Source organism: Prionailurus viverrinus, chromosome A2, assembly GCF_022837055.1.
Source record: "Prionailurus viverrinus isolate Anna chromosome A2, UM_Priviv_1.0, whole genome shotgun sequence".
NCBI lineage: Eukaryota > Metazoa > Chordata > Mammalia > Carnivora > Felidae > Prionailurus > Prionailurus viverrinus.
This window is the reverse complement of record NC_062562.1, coordinates 161,803,121-161,824,448: the sequence shown is the minus strand read 5'-3', so window position 1 is coordinate 161,824,448 and position 21,328 is coordinate 161,803,121. Positions and strand designations below refer to the sequence as shown.

The 21,328-nt window shown below is 45.9% G+C and overlaps 1 protein-coding gene across 1 annotated transcript in view; it reads right to left on the bottom strand.

The window, feature by feature from the left end:
• The window catches only part of CNTNAP2 (contactin associated protein 2), a 1,382,613-nt gene that overhangs the window by 141,836 nt on the left and 1,219,449 nt on the right, over nucleotides 1-21,328 (bottom strand). The window contains exons 19-20 of the mRNA XM_047837856.1: nucleotides 15,486-15,722; nucleotides 6,771-6,904 (exon numbers count right to left, since the gene is read on the bottom strand). Coding sequence (XP_047693812.1) covers nucleotides 6,771-6,904; nucleotides 15,486-15,722 — 371 coding nt within the window. The remainder of the gene's footprint in view (nucleotides 1-6,770; nucleotides 6,905-15,485; nucleotides 15,723-21,328) is intronic.

Here is a 21,328-nt window from a genome sequence, read left to right as displayed (position 1 = left end):
AGCCCACAAACCACGAGATCATGACCCGTGCTGAAGCCAGACGCTCAACTGACTCAGCCACCCAGGTGCCCCCCGCGACCCCCCCCCCCAACAGTCCTACTCTCTATTCTGAACTAAATAAGGAAAATGTGTTGAAACACCTTTCCAAGGGCCAAGGACTCCTCTAGCCCCCGCCCCCAACCAAATTATAAAAAGCTAATGAGGTCATGAGGTTTTTGATGTGTGACTCAGTTGTGCATAGGCTCTTCTGGAAACACCGAAAACAAAACAAAACTAAAACAAACTCTGAGTCACACACAGGCCAAATGAAAGGGCAAGTTTCCAGTGTATCTATCCCTCTCTCTTCTCTTCCCAGATATCGTCTATGGAATGAAACCACTGTAATGATATCACTAACTAATAAAATATTGACCTCTGCCCTCCACCAAATTAAACATAAGTCAGTGTTCCACTGAAGTGGAAAGTGAAGTAAGTAATATATTTGCCAGACTCCCAACAGAGAGCGACTGGATGGCTAATGGCACTTCTGGGAGGGAAGGACCGGAGGACTTTGTAGGTTCACCATCATTCCTGCCGATACCCCCTTCTGTCGAGCATGCCGGTGGTGTGAAGATTCTGCACATCCAAGGCTGTGAGTTCATCAGGCCGAGGACATAAACACTAAATAGGCCAAAGGCAAGAAGTTACAGTAAATGTAATTTCAAGAGCGGGGCCCTATGCTAGCTGGGTCAGCTTCCTTTATTTGTTCTGACATCCCCCCAAAAGATTTCATGTTTCCAAACAGCAGGATTTTCTTTACTAAAGGCTTGAACAGCCGCGGACGTTCAAATTTTCAGGAGTGTTTACATCCGTATACTTTTTCTTTTTTTTTTTAATTTTTTTTTTCAACGTTTATTTATTTTTGGGACAGAGAGAGACAGAGCATGAACGGAGGAGGGGCAGAGAGAGAGGGAGACACAGAATCGGAAACGGGCTCCAGGCTCTGAGCCATCAACCCAGAGCCTGACGCGGGGCTCGAACTCACGGACCGCAAGATCATGACCTGGCTGAAGTCGGACGCTTAACCAACTGCGCCACCCAGGCGCCCCATACATCCGTATACTTTTGAGGACTGTTCTCCATTCTCAGAAAGTTCAAGGGTAAAAAGGCACACGTTTTTAAGTGACTTATCTCAGCGGTGGGGTCTAAGTCCAGTCCAGGCTCCACGTTACCAAAGGAAAGGACACTATGATGTAAGTACACGAGGTAATGTTCACACCAACTTGAAGAATGGATCTGGAATTCTTCATGTGGCACCAGAACACTGGTCCTGAAGTTGGGCTGCTGAATTCTTTGTCACACAGGACCGTTATGGTTTTATGGTCCTCCAAGTGGGTCATTGAGTTACTTCTCATTTTATGGCTAATAAAACTGCTCTAAAATTTTTTTGTTGTTGTTTTTGCCATCTACTTGATTGATAGATGGATTGATTTTCCCCTATAAAAAGCTGTATATGATGAATATATCCAACTTGATGAGTCTGGAGACAAGCATACATCTGTGAAACCACAACCCCAATCTATAAATTCTTGTAGTTATAGCAGCTAAGGTAGCCGGAGCTAAGGCAGAAGTTGGTGTGGCCATAACAGAAAGCTAAGCTCGGGATCATTAGCACAAGAATGGACGTCAGAGGCTGGAAAGATGGAAAACAACAGTATGAGATAAAATAGTGTTTAAGACGGTCACCTCATGTAACCCGGAAGGCAGACTTAAGTGCCTGTGACCTGTAGCTCTGGGAAAAGTGTTTCAAAAGAGCCAGAACGGTCCTGGGTATCAGTTGTTTCCTGCTGCCTAAGTCAAAGACGAGGTGGGTTCAGAACAGAATTGGCTGGTTTCCAAACATCAGTGAAAGGGAATAGACAAAAGTGCAAAACTTTAGAGGCTTGCATCAGGGAATAAGAAATCAAGTGCAAGGAGATTTGACCAACAAAGGCACATTCGGGTTCCTCCGCTCCGCAAACTGGCTTAGCTCCGTGGGTGAAGGTAAAACCTGGAGTCTCAACTGCCCGCCCATGCCTTTTGTTTCAGACGGCCACAAGAGAGCTGTCGTGACCTTGAGAGAGAGGCATGGGAGCAAATGAGTACATATGTCCAAGCTTTATGTCCAGGAAAGGATGTAGGGTTTACTACTGGCACATGAAACTGACAGGAGGCACACAGATCGGAAGCCGGCTCAGGTTTTAGAGGAATCGTATTGGCAAAGGAACCAATACAGTTGGTCTACAACAGACTCGTAAGTGTAAAACAGCCCTCAGCGCGACTGACGCTTGCAGGGCATGGACCCTCGAGGACCCTTCCCTTGCAGGAAATGCAATGCTTCAATGCACGCATTATCTGCAACCCTCAATTCAGAGGTGGCCACCGCCGATGATGGACAAGGCAGAGTGTCCCAGAGGACAGAGCCATGGAGGGCCACACAAATAATGGACAGAGATTTGGTTTAGTCAAGAACTACTTCCAATGCCAAAGGGATGGGAGGGGAGGGACGGTGGGGGCGGGTCCTTAGAGCACCTGCCTAGCACAATTCCATCACTACGAGGGGCCACAGGACTTTGCTTTTCTAAAACTATAGAAGACAGACTTCCATTGGGTCAAACCACTGAGACTTTAGGGTTAATTTGCAGTGGCAACTGGGGCTGTCCTAACATTTGTATCTTTTTCTCTGTCCCTAGCATTTAGCACACACTGTTGCCCTTGAGTATACTTCTCTGACCCTTTTTAGGATGCATATTCAATATGTAGCTCCAGGGATGAGCACTGGGTGTTGTATGGAAACCAATTTGACAATAAATTTCATATATTGAAAAAAAAAATGTAGCTCCACTGTCAGCTGCTTTTTACGTAATTTGGTTGAAGTTCTGATTAATAGCAGTCAAAAATTAGCATCTTTATTTTATTTTAAAAGTGATTTTTTTTGGGGGGGGGAACATTTATTTTGAAAACAACTGAAGTCACATGCTCTCTGCGGCACAAAAATTTCGGGACCTAATCATCGTTTGCTCTTGAGGGCTTGGGAGTTATTTTTTTAAGAAAGTCCTTAATTTTCCTGGCGGGAGAAATCTGTTAGCCTCTTCTTGGCAAAGATGGGATGGCCCTCCAGTTAGAGGAAAGCCAAAATGAACATGACATCCTTACCATCTGTTCATTTGGTTTGTGGAGAATACAGACTCTGAGTATCTATGCCAGAGAATATATCCCTGAGCTCTGTGTCTATTGTCTAACTTCCATCAAAGCTCCTAAATATGTGATAGTTATTTTAAGAACAGGGAGTTTATTCATTTTTTTTGGAGCTAGTTTGACCCCTGGGATCAGGCCAGAGTATCATATAGGCCCCTTGCCCCCTTCGTGGGCCCGTCACCCCCTCCACCCCCGGAACTGTTTGCACCAAAATCCGTTTTTAAGTTATGCTCATCGAGTGATGCTACATCAAACAGCCCTGTGAAAAACACATCTGTTGCAGGAATGCTTCTGAAGGCCTTGCCCACTGCCTTCCTCAGGGCTCACTATCTAACGAGGAGGACCCAGGGCCTCGATTATCACTGCATTAAAGAAAAAAAAAACAAACTCTGAAGAGAGAGAGCAAAATGCCAAAATTTGTAGCGTTCGGCTGATAGACACAGAGGCGCGTGTTTTATTAGTCTCTGTGGTTGTGCATACTTTTGAACTATTTTGTAACAGTAATAATAACTATTGTTATTGTTATAAACCCACTCAGTTTCTTACCGGCCAGAGGTAGCTGCCAGGTCACGCGCTCATGACCCGAGCAGAAACCAAGAGTCGGATGCTTAACCTACTGAGCCACCCAGGCACCTCCGGAGCAGCTTTTTATGCCAATAAATATAACTCATGACATGCAAATATATGTATGTGTGTGTGTGTGTGTGTGTGTGTGTGTGTGTGTATGCATATACTTTTGTGACATGCTTCAATCCTCTATTTTGTTGTACAGACTGCCTGTGAACCACCTTACCTCCCTCATGGAACGGGATGAGGGATGAAAGGAAGGGGAGGAAGAAGAGACAAAGCTGTGGACATCAGGAAGGAAGGAAAGCGAGAAGAAAGGCTTTGTAACACAAGACTTTGAAATTATTCCTTGTAATGTTTTCGGTTCTTGGGTTCCTCTAATTGGCATGCATTTTCATCACCTACACTACTTTTTCAGGTGCTCTCTGCCTGCCCGGGGTTTGTTTTACATCTTGACTGGCCGTAAGCCTTCAGCTATTATCCCCGGTGCAACTGTGAGTTTTCGTAAATGATGCCACTTGAGGGTTGTCACGGGTTCTGGCTCACTCCCGGGTCTGATGACTCCTAGAGTCAGCTCCTCATTATCTATGTAGAGATGGGGCACTTTGTGTTCTGGCAGCAAATGTTTCATCCAAGGTCAATTTCCCTCCAGGGCTCAGCACCATTTCAGACAGTATGTGCTCAGGGAATGCAAATTAATTTAATGTTAGCTTTAGCCAAACCCAGCTAGGAAAGCAAACCTGCTTTCAAAAACACCATAAACACGGATAAACATCATTGGAATTATGTGCTGTTTGTGCGTGTGTGAACGTATAAAATTTCGCCTTAATTCCAAAGGCATAGCGTTTTTATATTCCTGTTTGAATTAGCCTTAGTTTTGTTCTTTGATGAGAAGTGCGTTTTAATTTGAAATTATTCAAATATCTTTGTCATTATATTCTGTTACAACTGGGGGCTCTCAGAATGGGTTGAAGTTACTTGGGTTGCATGTTTTTCTTTGATTATAAAAATGCAACGCGTACCAAAAGCACGCAGCACATGCTTACAAGAGAAAACGAGGAAATACAGAAAACTCTAGAGGAAATGAAACCATTTGTAATCCCTTCATACAGAAATGATCATGATGAACATTTTCCTATAGCTCTCCGACACTTTCTTAAGGTTGTAGAAGTTCTCAAGGTGGATTTGTAGAGCGCTTCCAGAAAAACAAAAAAAAAGAAAAGGTATTTTCTAGAGTTCTAAAGGTATCCTTGGATTTACTAGCATGGTCCATGAGGCCTCCCTGTCTGACCTACTTTTCTTTAAGGAGAAGCTGTATCTTTTTTTTTTTTTTTTCTGGCCATCATCCTAAACTTTATGTTCCATCAGAGCTGGGCTGGAGAGACTGGGCTGAGAAAGACCAGAGCACTCAGGGACCACAAGGTCTTGCCTAGTTGAGTTCAAGTGCATTGGGGCATCTGGCTTTCTAAACACATCCAGAAGTCTCAGTGCTATGGCCTTGCCCTACGTGCCAGGAAGAGGGAGCGGAGGGGTCCCTGTCACCCTGGTTACAAGTCTATGCTGTTCCTACCCTCAAAGTGTTGTGTGGCCAATGTTTTCACACCTCTTAGGTCTCTTTTTCTTTCTGGAACTGGGCTCCTATTCTTTTTTTTTTAAATTTTTACTTTTTTATTAAAAAATTTTTTTTAATGTTTATTTATTTTTGAGGGAGAAGGAGAGACAGAGCATGAGCAGGGGAGGACAGAGAGAATGGGAGACGCAGATCTGAAGCAGGCTCCAGGCTCTGAGCTGTCAGCACAGAGCCTGACGCGGGGCTGGAACTCCCGAACCGTGACATCATGACCTGAGCGGAAGCCGGACGCTTAACCGACTGAGCCACCCAGGTGCCCCTGCAGCTTCTGATATGAGCCAGGCACTGAGCTCACCTTTTTGACACGTACTTGATGGATCGTACAGTAAACTCTAACTGCACGTTGTCATTTTCCTAGGAAAGACCCGTCCTTAACACACCCTCCAGCATTTACTGCTAAAGGCCAAGCATAAACTCCATATCAAGTTATGAATTTGACATCCACCACTGCTCAGAAAGACACAGGGCTGGTCGTGCCTTTTCTCTGCAGCCTGAACTTCCCCCAGCAACCAGCCGGATCCGAATGCGGTCTGAGTGGCGGCTGAGCCCCTGCCAAATGACACTCCACTCTGCTGACAAAACAGTGTCCCCCTGCGGTTCTTCTTCCTGACAGGTATCTATTTTGAACTCCTTCTAGAGAATGCAGTGACAGTTCCCATCCTTGATCTTTCTGGCTTCGTTCCCAGGGAGACCTCCTCATGCTATGTTTTATTCATGGTGTCTCCCAGGCTGGTTTCTCCATTGTTAAAAATCAGTGGTGGGGGCAGGGACAATCAATGAACCTGAAATAAAATTTGACTGTCGTAACAACACCAGCCCTTTGCGTGTTCAGAGCCAACAACCAGAGTCTGAGATTTCGGGGAAGGTCTGTGTTTTGAAGATTTTTAAGGCAAAGCATCCAAAGAAGAAGAAGAAGAAGAAAACAACCACAACAACCAACGTTATTCATATTGTGTCGGAGTAGTGAAGGAAGTAAGTCAGATAAACCGAAATAACCTTCGCTGGGAAACATGATGAGCTTCAGGCATCTGACAACATGGAGAAAAACAATGGCATGATAGACAAAAACAGGAGACTGATAGATGTGTGAGTCTGAGAGTTACAAAGAATATACACAGCAAACATTTCTTCTACCTCCTCCCTAAGAAACGTCTGCGCCATCAACTCTGTCACTGACTCTCCTTTAATAAACGACATTTCTTTCTCCCTCGCTAGTTAGGGGTTTGTAGGAGAAGGTATAGTACGGGTCTCTTCCGCCTGCCCCAACCACCCAAAACGAAACCAGCATCCACGTAGAACAGCGCGTAGAGATTATAATACTCTAAGACGTACAGCTGACACGGACACACATGGATACCTTGAGAATTATGGTCCTCTCGTGACGGGTGATGTTGACACTGTGGGGCTGTCCATTGGCCATGTTCCTGTGGTCTACATCAATGTTATATGGCTGTCTGGTTCCGCCCAGGTTGTACTGAATCTGTAGGCTTCCTATATAAGGAAAAGAAAAAAACTCTGTAAGTTCTGGCGTCAGGTGTCACTTTCAGGTCACTTCCTCTCAGATTTGCACCCTTCGCTGTCCTCCAGTTCCGCTTCCGTTCTGAGTTCTGACACACCAGCTCAGTGGTACACCAGACCGTAAGGGTTGAGGGCACCAGCCGCACAAGAGTTTACCAGTCTCACAACAGTGAGCTCTCAGGGACTGTCATCTCAAAGTTGAAGCAGCAAATGGTGTAAATGATCCAATCTGGAACTGTGCCTGGGAAGGAGAATGAGAACGTATACAATATAGGACCGTGGAGACGCCTGTAGACTGAAAAAGCACTACGTGAAATACAACGTGAGCGCAGGACGCAGGGATGGGCTCACGCCATCGGCGAAGTGTGACATTTGGCATATAAAAGAATCATGAGCATACAATATTAAAAATAAACATAATTTACGAAAGATAACCATGTGGGATATTGGGGGGCTTCGCTGAGACCAAGAAAACGAAGCGATGCGTTTTATTCTAGGTTAGGGATGGCATTCCGAACGCAAATGAAATGAAATGAAATGAAATGAAATGATGGCATTCCGAACGCAAATCAAAGGAAAGATGGGCTTCCCGGGCCACCCAAGCCTTACTCCTCCTAAGTTCTGGCTCATTTCACCTCAACACGTTATTCTTTTCTCCTCTCCGTCTTGCTTCTCCCCGGTGATGACAGACAATATTCAAAAAGAGAAATATAGTATTCTAGATCCTGCTGTTAATTAATCCGCACCGCAAACATAACTTGTATTTATTTATGATTTTTACAGGCATCAATTTTTTATCTCATTTTTAACTCAAATTGGAATCTTCACGTTAGTAGCTTTCGACATCCCATCGCTTAAAGACAGGGCCGGCAATCTGGCCAGAGTGACCAGCTGTAAATCATCTCACAGGGTCTTTGTGATCTACCAGAGGAACAAAACTGATACCCTGATCTTTAAGTTGTGAAATAAAACATGATGATGAAAACTTAGAAAGTAAACAGCAAGAAGAAAATAAATAACGGAAAGTCACCAGAAATTCCACCATCCAGGGATAGCTACTCTAAATATTTTGCGGTATCTTTTCGCAGAAATCGATCATGCCCTTCCATATCCGTACGTTCATACATAAGTGCAATAGTTTCTAAACACTTCCCTCCCTTATTTAGGCATCGTAGCATTACAGGTGTCGTTTAAATACTGCACTGTGTTCCTGGGACTGAAAGCAGCATTCATTAGATTAATTGAGAATTAATTGTATTTCCTAATTTTGCCTTCTGGTCCAATTTGACAAACCTTCCGTAGTTCTACGTTTTACCTTAGTATTTTATCCTAGGTTTGTTTGCTTCGAGCGTTTCAACCAAGCTGTTGATTTTCACCTCCTAAGTGTGTTTCACTCACTCTCTCCATCTCGGGGAAGCACAAGCACCTCCCGGCACCAGAGTGCCCGTGTGGACCCTAGAGGAGCCTTCTTCCTGGCCAATGCAGATGAGCTGACCTGTCTCTGTGCCTTGGTGCTGGCCATGTGACATCAGGGACCCGACGGCCACCACCTGGACTTCACCTGCATCGTCTTCTAACTGCATCACCTGATCTGAACATTTTTAAATGTTTATTTATTATTGAGAGCTAGACAGAGACAGAGCATGAGCAGGGGAGGGGCAGAGAGAGAAGGAGGCACAGAATCCGAAGCAGGCTCCAGGCTCCGAGCCATCAGAGCTCGACGCGGGGCTGGAACTCACAGACCGCGAGATCATGACCTGAGCCAAAGTTGGACGCTCAACCGACTGAGCCCCCCAGGAGCCCTGTGAATCAGTTTCTCCTTAACAATGAGCCCTCCTGGCCTCACTTCATTGTGAGGTGGGTCCTCTCTTTCTCCGTGCTTCCTCTCCCTACCAATCCCAGGAAAGGAGAGGTCTTACTGGCACTTCGAACACAACATATGCAAAACCAGATTTTGATCTTCGCCTCCCCCCCAAAGTATCCCATCTCCATTTTCCACCTACTTCAGGTTATTTAAACTTGAGGTTATTATCAAAAGCCCTGCTCTCCCTCTTCCCGCTATATTAAACGCAAGATCTGTCAGCAAATCTCCTTGGCTCTATCTTTATTAATTTTTATTATTCTTTTTAGTGTTTACTTATTTATTTTGAGAGAGAGAGAGAGAGAGAGAGAGAGAGATCAGGGGAGGGGCAGAGAGAGAGGGAGAGAGAGAATTCCAAGCAGGCTCCACACCGTCTGCACAGCACCTGACGTGGGGCTCGAACTCACGAACTGTGAGATAAGGACGTGAGCCGAAATCAAGGGTCGGACGCTCTGCTGACTGAGCCACCCAGGCACCCTGGCTCTATCTTTAAAATACACCCCGATGCTTATTTTTCATCACCTCCGTTTCCACTCCCTGGACCACACCACCAGCATCATTTGCCTGGATTACGGTACTCACCTGCATTCTAACAAACCTCCCTGCTTCCACCATTCCTCCACCTGTCCTACCCCAACCGGGCTCTGCCCCCACCGACCCAGGCCCTTCTGAGAGGGCAGTCAGAGGGATCCTCTGCTCAGGACCCTCCATGGGTTCCAATCTCACTCAAAGTAAAAAAACCAGTCTTCATCATGGCTCACCAGGCCCTGCATGGGCCTTCTCCTATAAGATCTAAGATAATCTCTTATTCTCCTCTTTGCTACTCCTCACCAGTCCACATTAGCCTCCTTGCTATTTCCTCAGAAGCCAGCATGTTCCTGCCTCAGGACCCTTGCGCTGGTTGGCTCTTCTGTCCCGGATGCTCACTCATTCCCAGTTATCTGCATGGCTGACCCCTCCCCCCCCTTTAGGTCTTTGCTCACATGTTGCCTTCTCAGTGATTATTTCTGTGAGTTCCTCATTAAAAGAAGAATTTACCCACTTCTTTTCCTTGGGCAGGCCTTCCCTTTTCTGCCTTAGTTTTTCCTCATGAGAGTACAAATCTTTGTTTCTATTCTCTATACTTTCTTCCCAATTTCCAGAATAACGTCTGATACTTAGTAGGTGCTGAAAAAATGTTTGCTGAATGAATGAATGATGGTCTCCCTGCTTCTGTGTTTTTTTCTTTTGCAGAAAGATTTCTTCAAAATGCATAAATGAGGGTCACCTGGGTGGCTCAGTCAGTTGGGCATCTGACTCTTGATTTCGGCTCAGGCCATGATCTCTTGGTTTGTGGGATCGAGCCCCATGTCAGGCTCTGTGCTGAAGGATCCTCTCCTTCCCTCTCTGCCTCTCCCCTGCTTGTGCTGTCTCTCAAAATAAATAAAGAAACATTTTGAAAAATGCATAATTGAGGGGTGCCTGGGTGGCTCATTTGATTAAGCATCTGACTCTTGGTCTCAGCTCAGGTCTTGATCTCAGGGTCATGAGTTCAAGCCCTGAGTTCAAGACCTACTTAGAAAAAACCAAACACAAACAAAAACAAAGTGCATCATGGACTATTTCACTGGTCCACTAAAAACTCTTCAAAGCCTTCCAGTTGCTCATAGGATGAAGAGATACATTCTAAGTACAGTGTATGATGCCCTGTCTGATCTGAGTTCTGTCTGTTATTTTCAAATGATGCCATTTACTCTGTCACATTTTACATTTCAGCTACCTTGGACTTCTGTTATCCCCTAGAAAATACAATTCTCCTTTCTACCCCAGGACCTTTGGATACGCTGCTCCCTTTTCCTGAGCTGCTTCTCTCCGCACCCTTCAGTGTTTTATTTTTATTTTTTATTTTTTTCCTTTCCCCTAATAGCATTACAAACAATCTATTATTTGGGACCGGACAGGAAGTGATTAGACAGTTGTTTGGTTACATGCAGAAAAACAAGTTGATTGCCTTGAGTGTTGACTCCCTACTTCTCGTGCGTGGACCCTGTATAATCACAGCCAGTTTTCTCAAATACACAGCTGTATTCATTCATCATTTATTTATTCATTTCTTCAGAACACATTTGTCCAGTGCCCATGAAAAGCGCTGCTGAATCCAATTTTTTCCTCTTTTCCGCCTTTCTTTCTTTGCAAATATGATTTAAAATTTTGGTAACTGCCTCACTTAATGGCAACTGAAATGATTTGCTTTGAGAAAACAGACGATTTGGAACGTTAAATTTATACGTAGCGGATATCCATAAACAGGAATGGCAATATTCTTGAATAATAAAATTTAAGCGATATATTTATTCCTTTCAAATAATAGTACAAGAGGACCGCTAAATGATGGGAGGGAGAATATTAATATTTGCCATTAATATAAAATATTATTAAAATGGGAAAATACGTCTCTTGCATTTCTGGTTCATCTCCCAAGTGAATTAAAGCAGTCACAGGGGCCTGCTCTTTTATTGGCTGTGGGAAATAATGTGCTTAACAGATTTACTCTCTCCTGGCCGTCATCATTACCTCACCGAACACTTACGGGGCACCTATTGTAGGCAGGAGATGGAGTGCGGGGGGCTTTTCATCTCGCTGAGAAGACAGGGCATATTTATAACAAAGACAGATAGCAGTCCGGTGTGCTAAGTGCTGGACAAATGACATTGAAAAGAAGTGTCCCAGGAGTCGAAAGAAAGGAGACGTCACTGAAAGGAGGTGAGGCTCCGTCTGGCCCTAGAATGAAAGACAGGTGTCGGAGCCAAGAGGGAGCCGGGGTTCTTTGGGCTAAGTGGGCAGGAACAGGGGTGTCACACGTGTTTGGGGAATGACGAGGAAGAGGAGGGTGGTGGGGCGCTGGACACGTGGCAGGCTGTAGATCCCACCTGTGGACCGTGGGTAGCGGGAACTGCTAACCAGAGCACCTGTTACACTGACACCGACTTCAGACTGCGAAGGGACAGGGCAGTGCTTTACAGCGACTGTCTGGACTATCCCCCCCCCCCCCCCCCCCCCGCCTGAGGGAGACCCCGTTTTACAGAAGAGGGCGCTGGGCACGAAGCAGATTGAAACCCGGACGTTCGGGTTCTACACTCGGACTCTCACCCCGGATCCCAGGGTCTCAAAGGGCAGGCTGCATGATTTGGGATTCCTCCTGCCCTTCCTGGGGGAGGAGGGCCCTACTGATGCATGATGAGGGACCTGGTGCACGAAGGCTGTGGTGGGTAAGAGCGAGGTGGGGAGGGACTGGAAACGGGAGGGAGGGGTCAGAGCGCACTGCCATCCCTTGTGGGGGTAACAGGTTCCAGGAGCCTGGCTCCCCCCAAACCTCAGCAGACCTGCAGGAGCCCTGGCCGTTGGATGGAGTCCCTGGGTCGGTGGCCTCCCAAACACAGCCTCGTCCATTTGTTCAAGTGCCATTCACATGTAAGAATTTTCCATGTATGCCATGGCAGGAGCGACGTCGGGGAGCATCGAATTCGAAGACATCTGCCAGGAGACCAGCGGTGGGGAAGAAAAGACAGCAACGTTCCCCAGGGACACGTCCCTTAAGGGGGATGACGGAGCATTTGGGAATGGTGGCACGCCTGGGAATCTGGGTGTCTGGGCGACGCCTGCACTGTCAGAAGCACAGGGCCTGGGGGAGGACCAGAGGGTCTGGTTCCGGAGCAGCGATGGCAATAAAGCCTTCAATGTGTTGTTACATTTGAAGGATGGCAGGGTGTTACGTCAAGACTTCCTAGTCTTTAATTTTGGCCTGATAGTTTGGCATAGTCCTTGCTGAATGAATTCTTCAAATATTTCTAACTTTAAATACCAATTAATAAAAAACACAGTCTTTGAAGCATGAGAAAAACAAATTCTGTAGTATAAATTATTAAAAATTTTTTTTTCAATGTTTCTTTGAGAGAGAGAGAGAGAGAGAGCAAGCACAAGCTGGGGAGGGGCAGAGAGAAAAGAAAGAGCTTCCGAAGCAGGATGCACCCTGTCAGCACAGAGCCTCCTGCGGGGCTCAAACTCACAAACGTCGAGATCATGACCTGCGCAGAAACCAAGAGTCGGATGCTTAACCAACTGAGCCACCCAGGGGCCCCGAGAAAGACAAATTTTCATTAGTCGTTTGAGGACGGCCTTGCAAAGGTGGAAAGAAGCCAACTGGTTATGCTTTCCAGATGCATGGAGGGTGTTCTAGAACTCTCTGCAGTGTGGAGAGAGTGGTAAAGCTCTGGGCCTGGAACCAGATCGCCAGCTGAGGGTGAACGTCACCTGACCTCGCTGTACTCCAGTTTTATCATCTGCTGAAAGGGGATGAAGAGCGGTGTCTACTTTGTGGTTGTGTGGCTCACAGGAATTAATGCAGCTGCAACACAGCACCCCTTGGGGCATCATTAAATGGTAGCACCAATGCGGAACCGATTACTCGAAACCCTTGCACGCGAAGAACGCCCACCAACACAAGCAGGAGTGTTCACAGGGACGGGCATATGTTGTGGGAATGAGAGTTACTGATATTGTTGGGGACTGCATTTAAAATTTTTTTTAACGTTTTATTTATTTTTGAGACAGGGAGAGACAGAGCATGAACAGGGGAGGGTCAGAGAGAGGGAGACACAGAATCCGAAACAGGCTCCAGGCTCTGAGCTGTCAGCGCAGAGCCTGACGCGGGGCTCGAACTCACGGACCGCGAGATCATGACCTGAGCCGAAGTCAGCCGCCCAACCGACTGAGCCACCCAGGCGCCCCATGGGGACTGCATTTTAATGTGGCAGTGACTTAAGGAGTAGATAGCATGGCACCTGCTGGGAAAAGTTCATAAAGCCTTGAGAAGCCACATGTGAGCACCACCCCTGGGCTCTGGGAGGTTGGGGCACGGAAGTGGAGAGCATCATCGCACTAAAAATTTATTTAACCCGATCCAGGGGGAAATAAGCTTAACTCGTGAACTTCTGGAAAGCAGGGGCCATGTCCTTTTTTCTTCGGCTTCCTCATTGATTTTACTTATTATCTTTTCTGATGCCTTGCGAGCATTTGACATTTATAAAAGAGTAGCAGGAGAAGCAAATCAACAAACAAGAGGTGCTTTCTGCTCATATTATGGCGTTTTTGTCTTCTATCCACATTTTTCATATGGAGCTAAGCTGATATTATATCCACATTTTTCACATAGAGCTAAGCTGATATTATATAGTCGAGGCGGTAGCTTGCCTTTTTTTTTTTTTTCATTTAACATTGAATTACATACAACTTTTTTCTCCACGCTCTTTTCTCCATAAATGTTACTCTTAATGGATACATGGTAGTCCTTAAAATGCTGACTCCCTCTTTTACTAACCATTTTACTATAGTTGAACTTCAAGGTCTTTCCTCATACTTATTTTTACAAATAATAAGAGAATAATAATAGAGGAACATCCTCATGCTGCATCTTTGTCTGGTGTTTGGCTTATTTCTGCCCCTCCAAGCAGGGGAGGGGCAGAGAGCGAGGGAGACACAGAATCCGAAGCAGGCTCCAGGCTCCGAGCTGTCAGCCCAGAGCCCGACACGGGGCTCAAACTCACAAACAGTGAGATCATGACCTGAGTCGAAGTCAGACGCTTAACCGACTAAGCCACCCAGGAGCCCCTTGCCTCTAAACTTTTTAACCAAGAGTGAATGGTCCAGAGAAGAAGTCTAAGAATTTGCTAGGTTTTAAAACTCAAGCTGACCTGGATTCATAATGATAATTTTTGCTCCCATGGGAGACAATCCTGATCTTTAAGAATAATCACTGTAGAGCAAGATGGTGGGGGCAATGAGAGAGGTTGTGTCCACTTCTCAGCCCATATAATCTCTCTGGGAAATGAAGGAGAGACATTTGCTCCCTCATATACCTACAATATTTCTATTTTTGAAAAAACAATTTTATTAAAACTTTTAAGCGTCTTAGAATTAAAGTTTTCTAAGAGGAATGGAACCCTCAGTGTTTGGCACGCATCTGTATTTTTAGGACTGCTTGGACTTCTCTGAAAGATCATAAGCCCACTGGTGTATTCACACAGGACAGCAACTGTGGTCTCGCTCTGACCCTCTTGAGTTCCATGCCTATTTGGAGATCAAGATGGTCCCAGACATGACAAGTGTGAATACACTCCTGCTTTAAGCAAGCCTTATGAATATATTTTATTTTATGGGATATATTTTATGAATGTAAAATTCTGAGAGGGATTAGGAATGAAAACGTTTCTGTTTTTCTATTTCTATTGAAAGTTATATATGTTCTGTAGGAACCTACTGATACATTATCATAAATCAGGGTAATTCATTGATTTATATTAAATTAATTCCACGACTTCAAAGCTCATCTCTATTTAGTACAGCAGTGAATGTATTTGTTTGACAGGAACCAAAAAAAAAATCATCACACATACGAAGCCATCTCATTTTCATGTAATATGATTCTTGTAAAGAACATGACATGCCTTAGCAAGATTACTACGATACATTGCTAGAAAGCACTCAACGGACAAGTTCCTTTCTTGGCTCTCCTACCGGGATACGAGATTCAAAGACTTGGGTGACTTGCTCAATGTCCTGTGGGGAATAAAGGATGAGGCAAGAGCAACCCAGACTTTCTAGAACATTCTGTCCACCCAACATGAAGTAGCAAAGCTTAGGCATCCTTGTCCTTACCGGTGGGTTTGATGAGAACGGCCAAGAAGTCTGTCGTGAAAGAACTGACATACAGAAGGATGCAGGGCGCCTTGGTGGTACTGAAGCTGAAGTGGATCCCCTCGTGGGTCAGGTCTGGAGGGGAGTTGTTCTGATCCGGGGACATGTCTGACCTACTGCCCGACTCTTTGGCACTGACCCCTGATGCCTGGAAGTTATACCGTAGCCACATCCCTTCTTCAAAAAATGCACCGACATCTGTTGAAAAGAAAAAGACAGAAAATTGAAAAACGAGGAGAAATCGGATATGCTGATACCGACAACAACTTAAACTCAGGTAGACTGTTAATTTTGTAGTAGCCTCAGTTCAGAGGGCAGGTCCTGACTCTGGGAGGGGATCAGATTGGGCTACCTTCTATGGAGATGGATCTTATTTCATCAACATGAATAATCTATCAAAAAAAAAAAAGTCAAGTATGGAGGTCGGTAAATTAAAAAAAAAATTAATGGGACACCTGGGTGGCTCAGTCGGTTAAGTGTCCGACTTCGGCTCAGGTCATGATCTCACTTTGTGAGTTCGAGGCCCGTGTCGGGCTCTGTGCTGACAGCTTAGAGCCTGGAGTCTGCTTCAGATTCTGTGTCTCCCTCTCTTTCTGCCCCTCCCCTGCTCACATCCTCTCTCTCTCTCTCTCTCTCTCTCTCAAAAATGAATAGACGTTAAAAACATTTTTTTAAAATATTAATAAAAATTAAGAAACTGAAATCATACCGGAAAAAATTTTCACATACAGTACTTAGGCCAAATAACTAATTTAGGTAGAAGAGATAACCCTGGAAATAAAGGAAGTGGTATAAAATAAACACCAGTTTAAGGAGCTCCTGGCTACCCTCTTTGAGACTGGCGTTGGTTTGGACGTTCACAAAGGAGAGCCCTTCGCAAAACCCTGGGGAAGTCCCAGAAGGCTTTGGGCACAGTGCTTAACATCACAAGATATGAAGCTAGAGAGAACTTGGTTTGTATCTGGCCATAAATTAGCTGTATGGTTTTATGGGAAGTTACTTAATTTCTTTTTTTTTTTATTTACTTATTTTGAGAGTTGGGGAGTGCAAGCAGGGGAGGGGCAGAGAAAGAGGGAGAGAGAGAGAGAATATTCCAAGCAGGCTGCGCGCCGAGCACAGAGCCCGATGCAGGGCTTGACCTCATGAACTGTGAGATCACGACCTGAGTCCAAACCAAGAGTTGGATGGTTAACCGACTGAGCCACCCAGGCACCCCTTAACCAACTTCTTGAGGCCTCAGTATTTTATACGTGAAAGAGAGACAATAATAGTGAAAATTACAAAAGATAATGTGAAGTGATCAGCCCCAAATAAATAGAACCTATTATTATTACTACTATTAAGAAGTTAAAAGAACAGTTGCTAACCCTCCTTTGGTGTTTGTCGATGGCCTAATCATTGCTAATTGGTTCTTAATCACTTCCTGGCAGCCCAGCCCCTCTGTTGATTCTCCCACTGTTTGCTCCCCAGTGTTCCAACATCACCTCCTAACTTAGGGTGAAGGCTGAGGTTCCCTCTCCAGATTTGTTTGGTCCTCATTGTTACAGCTCCCTTTCCCTCTGCACGTGCCCTTCTGAAAGTGTTTCTCAAACTTCATTGCCTGTGGAACCTGTGATTCTCACAACACCCAACGCCCACCAAATTAATACCGTGAAGAACATATTTTGTGAAACGCAGCTCTATTGTCATGAGTAGGAGAGGTCAAATTCCAAAAGGGTTCTCTCAGCTGGAAATTCAGAAGTTTGTCTGTGTTAAATAAGTCTAGGACAGATTTGGTGCGGCGTCGTGAATCAGGGTCTGGAGTCAGGCACCTGTGGACGGATCCGGACCTACCTATTAACCGTGTCAACTTGCTACCCAACCTGTTACCCTGCTAAGCAACTGCAGCGTGAGACTGTCTTACATAATTAAGAGCTGCCTTGCTTGAAATGCAAGGACCTTTGATGGGAAACACAGGATTAAGCAATGCTTAATCCATGCTAGTCACTGAATGACTTACTGGGATGTCCAATGCCACACTTGAAGACCTTTCTGTCCAGCAGTGGGCATGGGAGACACATGTCAACAATTTGCAATCTTTCTGGTGAGTGTTACAGAGGTTAACTCAGCAGATTGTGTGATGAGAACCCTCATCCGAGCTTGGAGGATCCTGAGTTGGCTTTCCCGTGCTTTCAGCAGACATCTATCGAGTGCTGTCTGCTGAGGTTACAATCCTTGCTCCCATCAAGCCCTAAATCTTAGAGGATTTAGACGACCAGGCATCATCAGAACGCAGTGGGGTAAGCATAGGACCAGGTGATACAGGGGGTCCTGGAATATGAGGGGCACCGGCCCTGTCTAAAAGGGGCCAGGGAAGACGTCTGGGAGAAAAGACAGGAAGCCGAGACTCAAAGAACCAGAGGCTATGTCAACATGGCAGGAAGCCCAGCTTTCTAGTTGAGGGAGCAGCATGCATCAATGCTTGGAGCAGAGACGGTGCGGTCAGAGGGATCATACCTCGGGTGAAAGTCATAACGTTCTTTTTACATCATCAGTTGTTTATGCAAGACTCATTAGCACACCACTACATTTTAGGTTGGGTGTTGGGGAAACAGTGAACGAGAAAGAGGTAATCACTGAGCTCAGCAGTTCAGAGCCCAATGGGACAGACAGATGCTCCTAGGCCAGCTGCTGTGAAAGTATCTAACAGGGGTGCCTGAGTGGCTCAGTGGGTTAAGCGTCCGACTTCAGCTCAGGTCACGATCTCATGGTTCGTGAGTTCCAGCCCCGCGTCGGGCTCGGGGCTGACAGCTCGGAGCCTGGAGCCCGCTTCGGATTCTGTGTCTCCCTCTGTCTGCCCCTCCGCTGCTTGCACTCTGTCTCTCATATGGTCTCAAAAATAAATAAACATTTAAAAAAATTTAAAAACAAGAAAGTGTCTAACAGATGGTGGGGGCTGGGGTTGGGCGAGGGGGTCAGTCAAGGGGTGCAAGCAGGGCAGGTCGCCTGAGGCAGACACACCAGGGGGTTCACTGGGCCACCAGAGAGGTTCTACCAGAGGACGAGGGCTCATTATCTGAGAATGTCTTTGGGCCATGCAGGAGAGAAGGGGTCGATCCAGCTGGTGCCTGGAGGTCGTGGAGTCCTCTGAGCAAGCCAAGAGGCAGAGAGACAGGGGCAACGTATTGGAAGAGATAAATGTATCTGGTGGTTGAAACTCAAGATCAAATCCTGAAGAACCTGGGCCTAGGAGGCCTTCTGGGCAGTAGAGGCGGAGGAAGCCCCAGGGACCCCAGCTACAGATGCCACACATCGCTGGCAAGAACCCGGGCTTCCCTGAGCCACCTTCAGTTACTATGCTTCCAGAGAGTGGGCCGAACTGAGCCCCCGATAACATTTCTCTGCTAAAATGCTGGTTCCCAGGCCTAGCTCCAGAAGTTAGCTCTGGGGGCTCGACTCAGAGGGTCTTGGGAATCAGCAGGTAGAACAGGTTCCCCGGACGATGCTTGTGGCACACAGGGGTTTGAGATCCCGGGAGCCTAAGCCTAGGCAGGACGGCGCACCTGGCCGAGGAGGTAGCTGGGCGGTCCCGGGGGGGTGAGCCATTATGCATTCTTCAGCTAGAGGGGTGACCGTCCTCCCAAGGCAGGTCATGAACAGAAATTCAGAAAGCGAAGGGTTTTAGATAAACAGACCAAAAAATATGCTACAGAGAGTACTTTTGGTGTATTTTAGAGTCATCATTAGAAAGCTTTATGGATTCATGTCAGTTCTGGAGGAAGGAGAATACCAGGCTCGAAAAGTGTTATTCTAAAACTACATCATAAACCAACTGTTAAGCCAAGGCCTGGGAGTGCCGTGAACCACGTCGGTTTCCCAGTGGCAGATTTACAGCTGTCACTTCGCTGTTTTACACGGTTTTTAAGGAAATGCCAAATCAGGGTTTGCAATATCATTCAGGAAAGGAGGACTCCCATCCTTTCTGAATGAATGACTAAAATAACGCTAATTTAACAAGCCCCAAATAACATCTTTTCCCTCACTAAATGATCAAATATTACTGATGTAGAATGCGTAATTTATAGTTTTATACTAATACGAGATAGCTTACGTTTTATCATGTTCGTTTTTTAGATGGAAAAAATGACGAACTTGGAGTCTTTTTTACTCTAAGATGTATTATAAAAGAGATTTGTTGAACTATATCATGTTTCTCAAAATTCCAAACAATGGTGCCTCATCTGCAGGTTCAGGATCATAAGGATGCCAGAAACCCTGAAAGCAGGCAAGCTACCTTGTTATAATCGCTTCTCGGTTCTCGAAATGGGCCCCTGACTGACGAAGAAAAGTCTGCGAATGTTTGGAATAAAATCCACAAAACTGTCCATCCCAGAATAATCATAAAGATATCCTTTCCCTCACGGAACCAAATCCCTGACACTTACCATGGAAGAACAATGGCGCTCACCTGTTACTGTTATGCATTTTTATTTATTTATTTTTTGACAGAGACAGTGAGAGCGCACGTGGGCAAGTGGGGGCGGGGCAGAGGGCGAGGGAGAGAGAGAATCCCAAGCAGTCTCCGTGCCAGCGAAGAGCCCGACGCGGGGCTTGATCTCATAATGGTGAGATCACGACCTGAGCTGTGTGAGATCATGACCTGAACTGAAATCAAGAGTCTGATGCTCGACTGAGACACCCAGGTGCCCCACTTACCCCCATAATTGAATTGCCCCTGATCCCTTCCTTCTCACGCTCAAGAATCCCATTTCTTTTTGCCTTTTCACTTAGGATGTATTTTGCAACCTGATGCTTTTCATTCTCTCACGTCCCCATGAGCATCTGAAATTGAAAGTCCCCAACTCTACAAAGGGGCTCTTTTCCAAAAGCTTATTTTAAAGTCAGTAACTTGCGGGGCGCCTGGATGGCTCAGTGGGTTAAGCGTCCGACTTCAGCTCAGGTCACGATCTCACGGTTCGTGGGTTTGAGCCCTGCGTCGGGTTCTGTGCTGCCAGCTCGGAGCCTGGAGCCCGCTTCGGATTCCGTGTCTCCCTCTCTCTCTCTGCCCCTCCCCTGCTCATGCTCTGTCTGTCTCTGTCTCAAAGTAAACAAAAACATTAAAAAAAGATTAAGTCAGCAACTTGCAACTTGGACATACTTCCCCACGGGAACAATGTTGTAATCGACGGTTAGTTTGCCAAGAGAGCCCACAAATGCTGAATAACCAACCGGATGGGTAAATACAAGAGAACGTGTCATCGTTTGTAACAATTAAAACAGAAACAACAAAAGAGTCAAGGTTTATTTCGAACGTGGGGATTCCAGAGAACTCTGCTCCCATAAGTCTTTCATCTAACGAATCCAGGGGTATGCTGGTAAATGTGAAATATCTCGTTCCCCGGGTAGGGGAAGCCCTGATTTGTAGTGTTTGCCTATCTCCATGGTGCAAACAGCCCCATCTGGCTGATTTCCAGCTGCCTGCACATCTCTACATACAGAGTTGAGTCCCAGAGGGTCTGGTCTCCCAGCCTGTGTGAACTGCGTCTAGCAGGTGGTCTCACGCACTCACTGACCCAGTCCCTCAAGCAAACCACATTGACTGGCCATAACTGGGTGGCTCAAACAACAGAGGTCTATTCTCACAGTTCTGGGGGTTGTACGTCTAAGATCGAGGTGCCAGCTGATTCTTTCCCTGGTGTGGTCTCTCTTCCTGGCTTGCAGAAAGACATGTTCTTGCTTTGTGCTTATATGGCAGAGAGAGAGGTGGGGAGTTAAAGGAGAGAGGACTAGCTTTCTGGTCTCTTCCTCTTCTCATAAGGGCACTA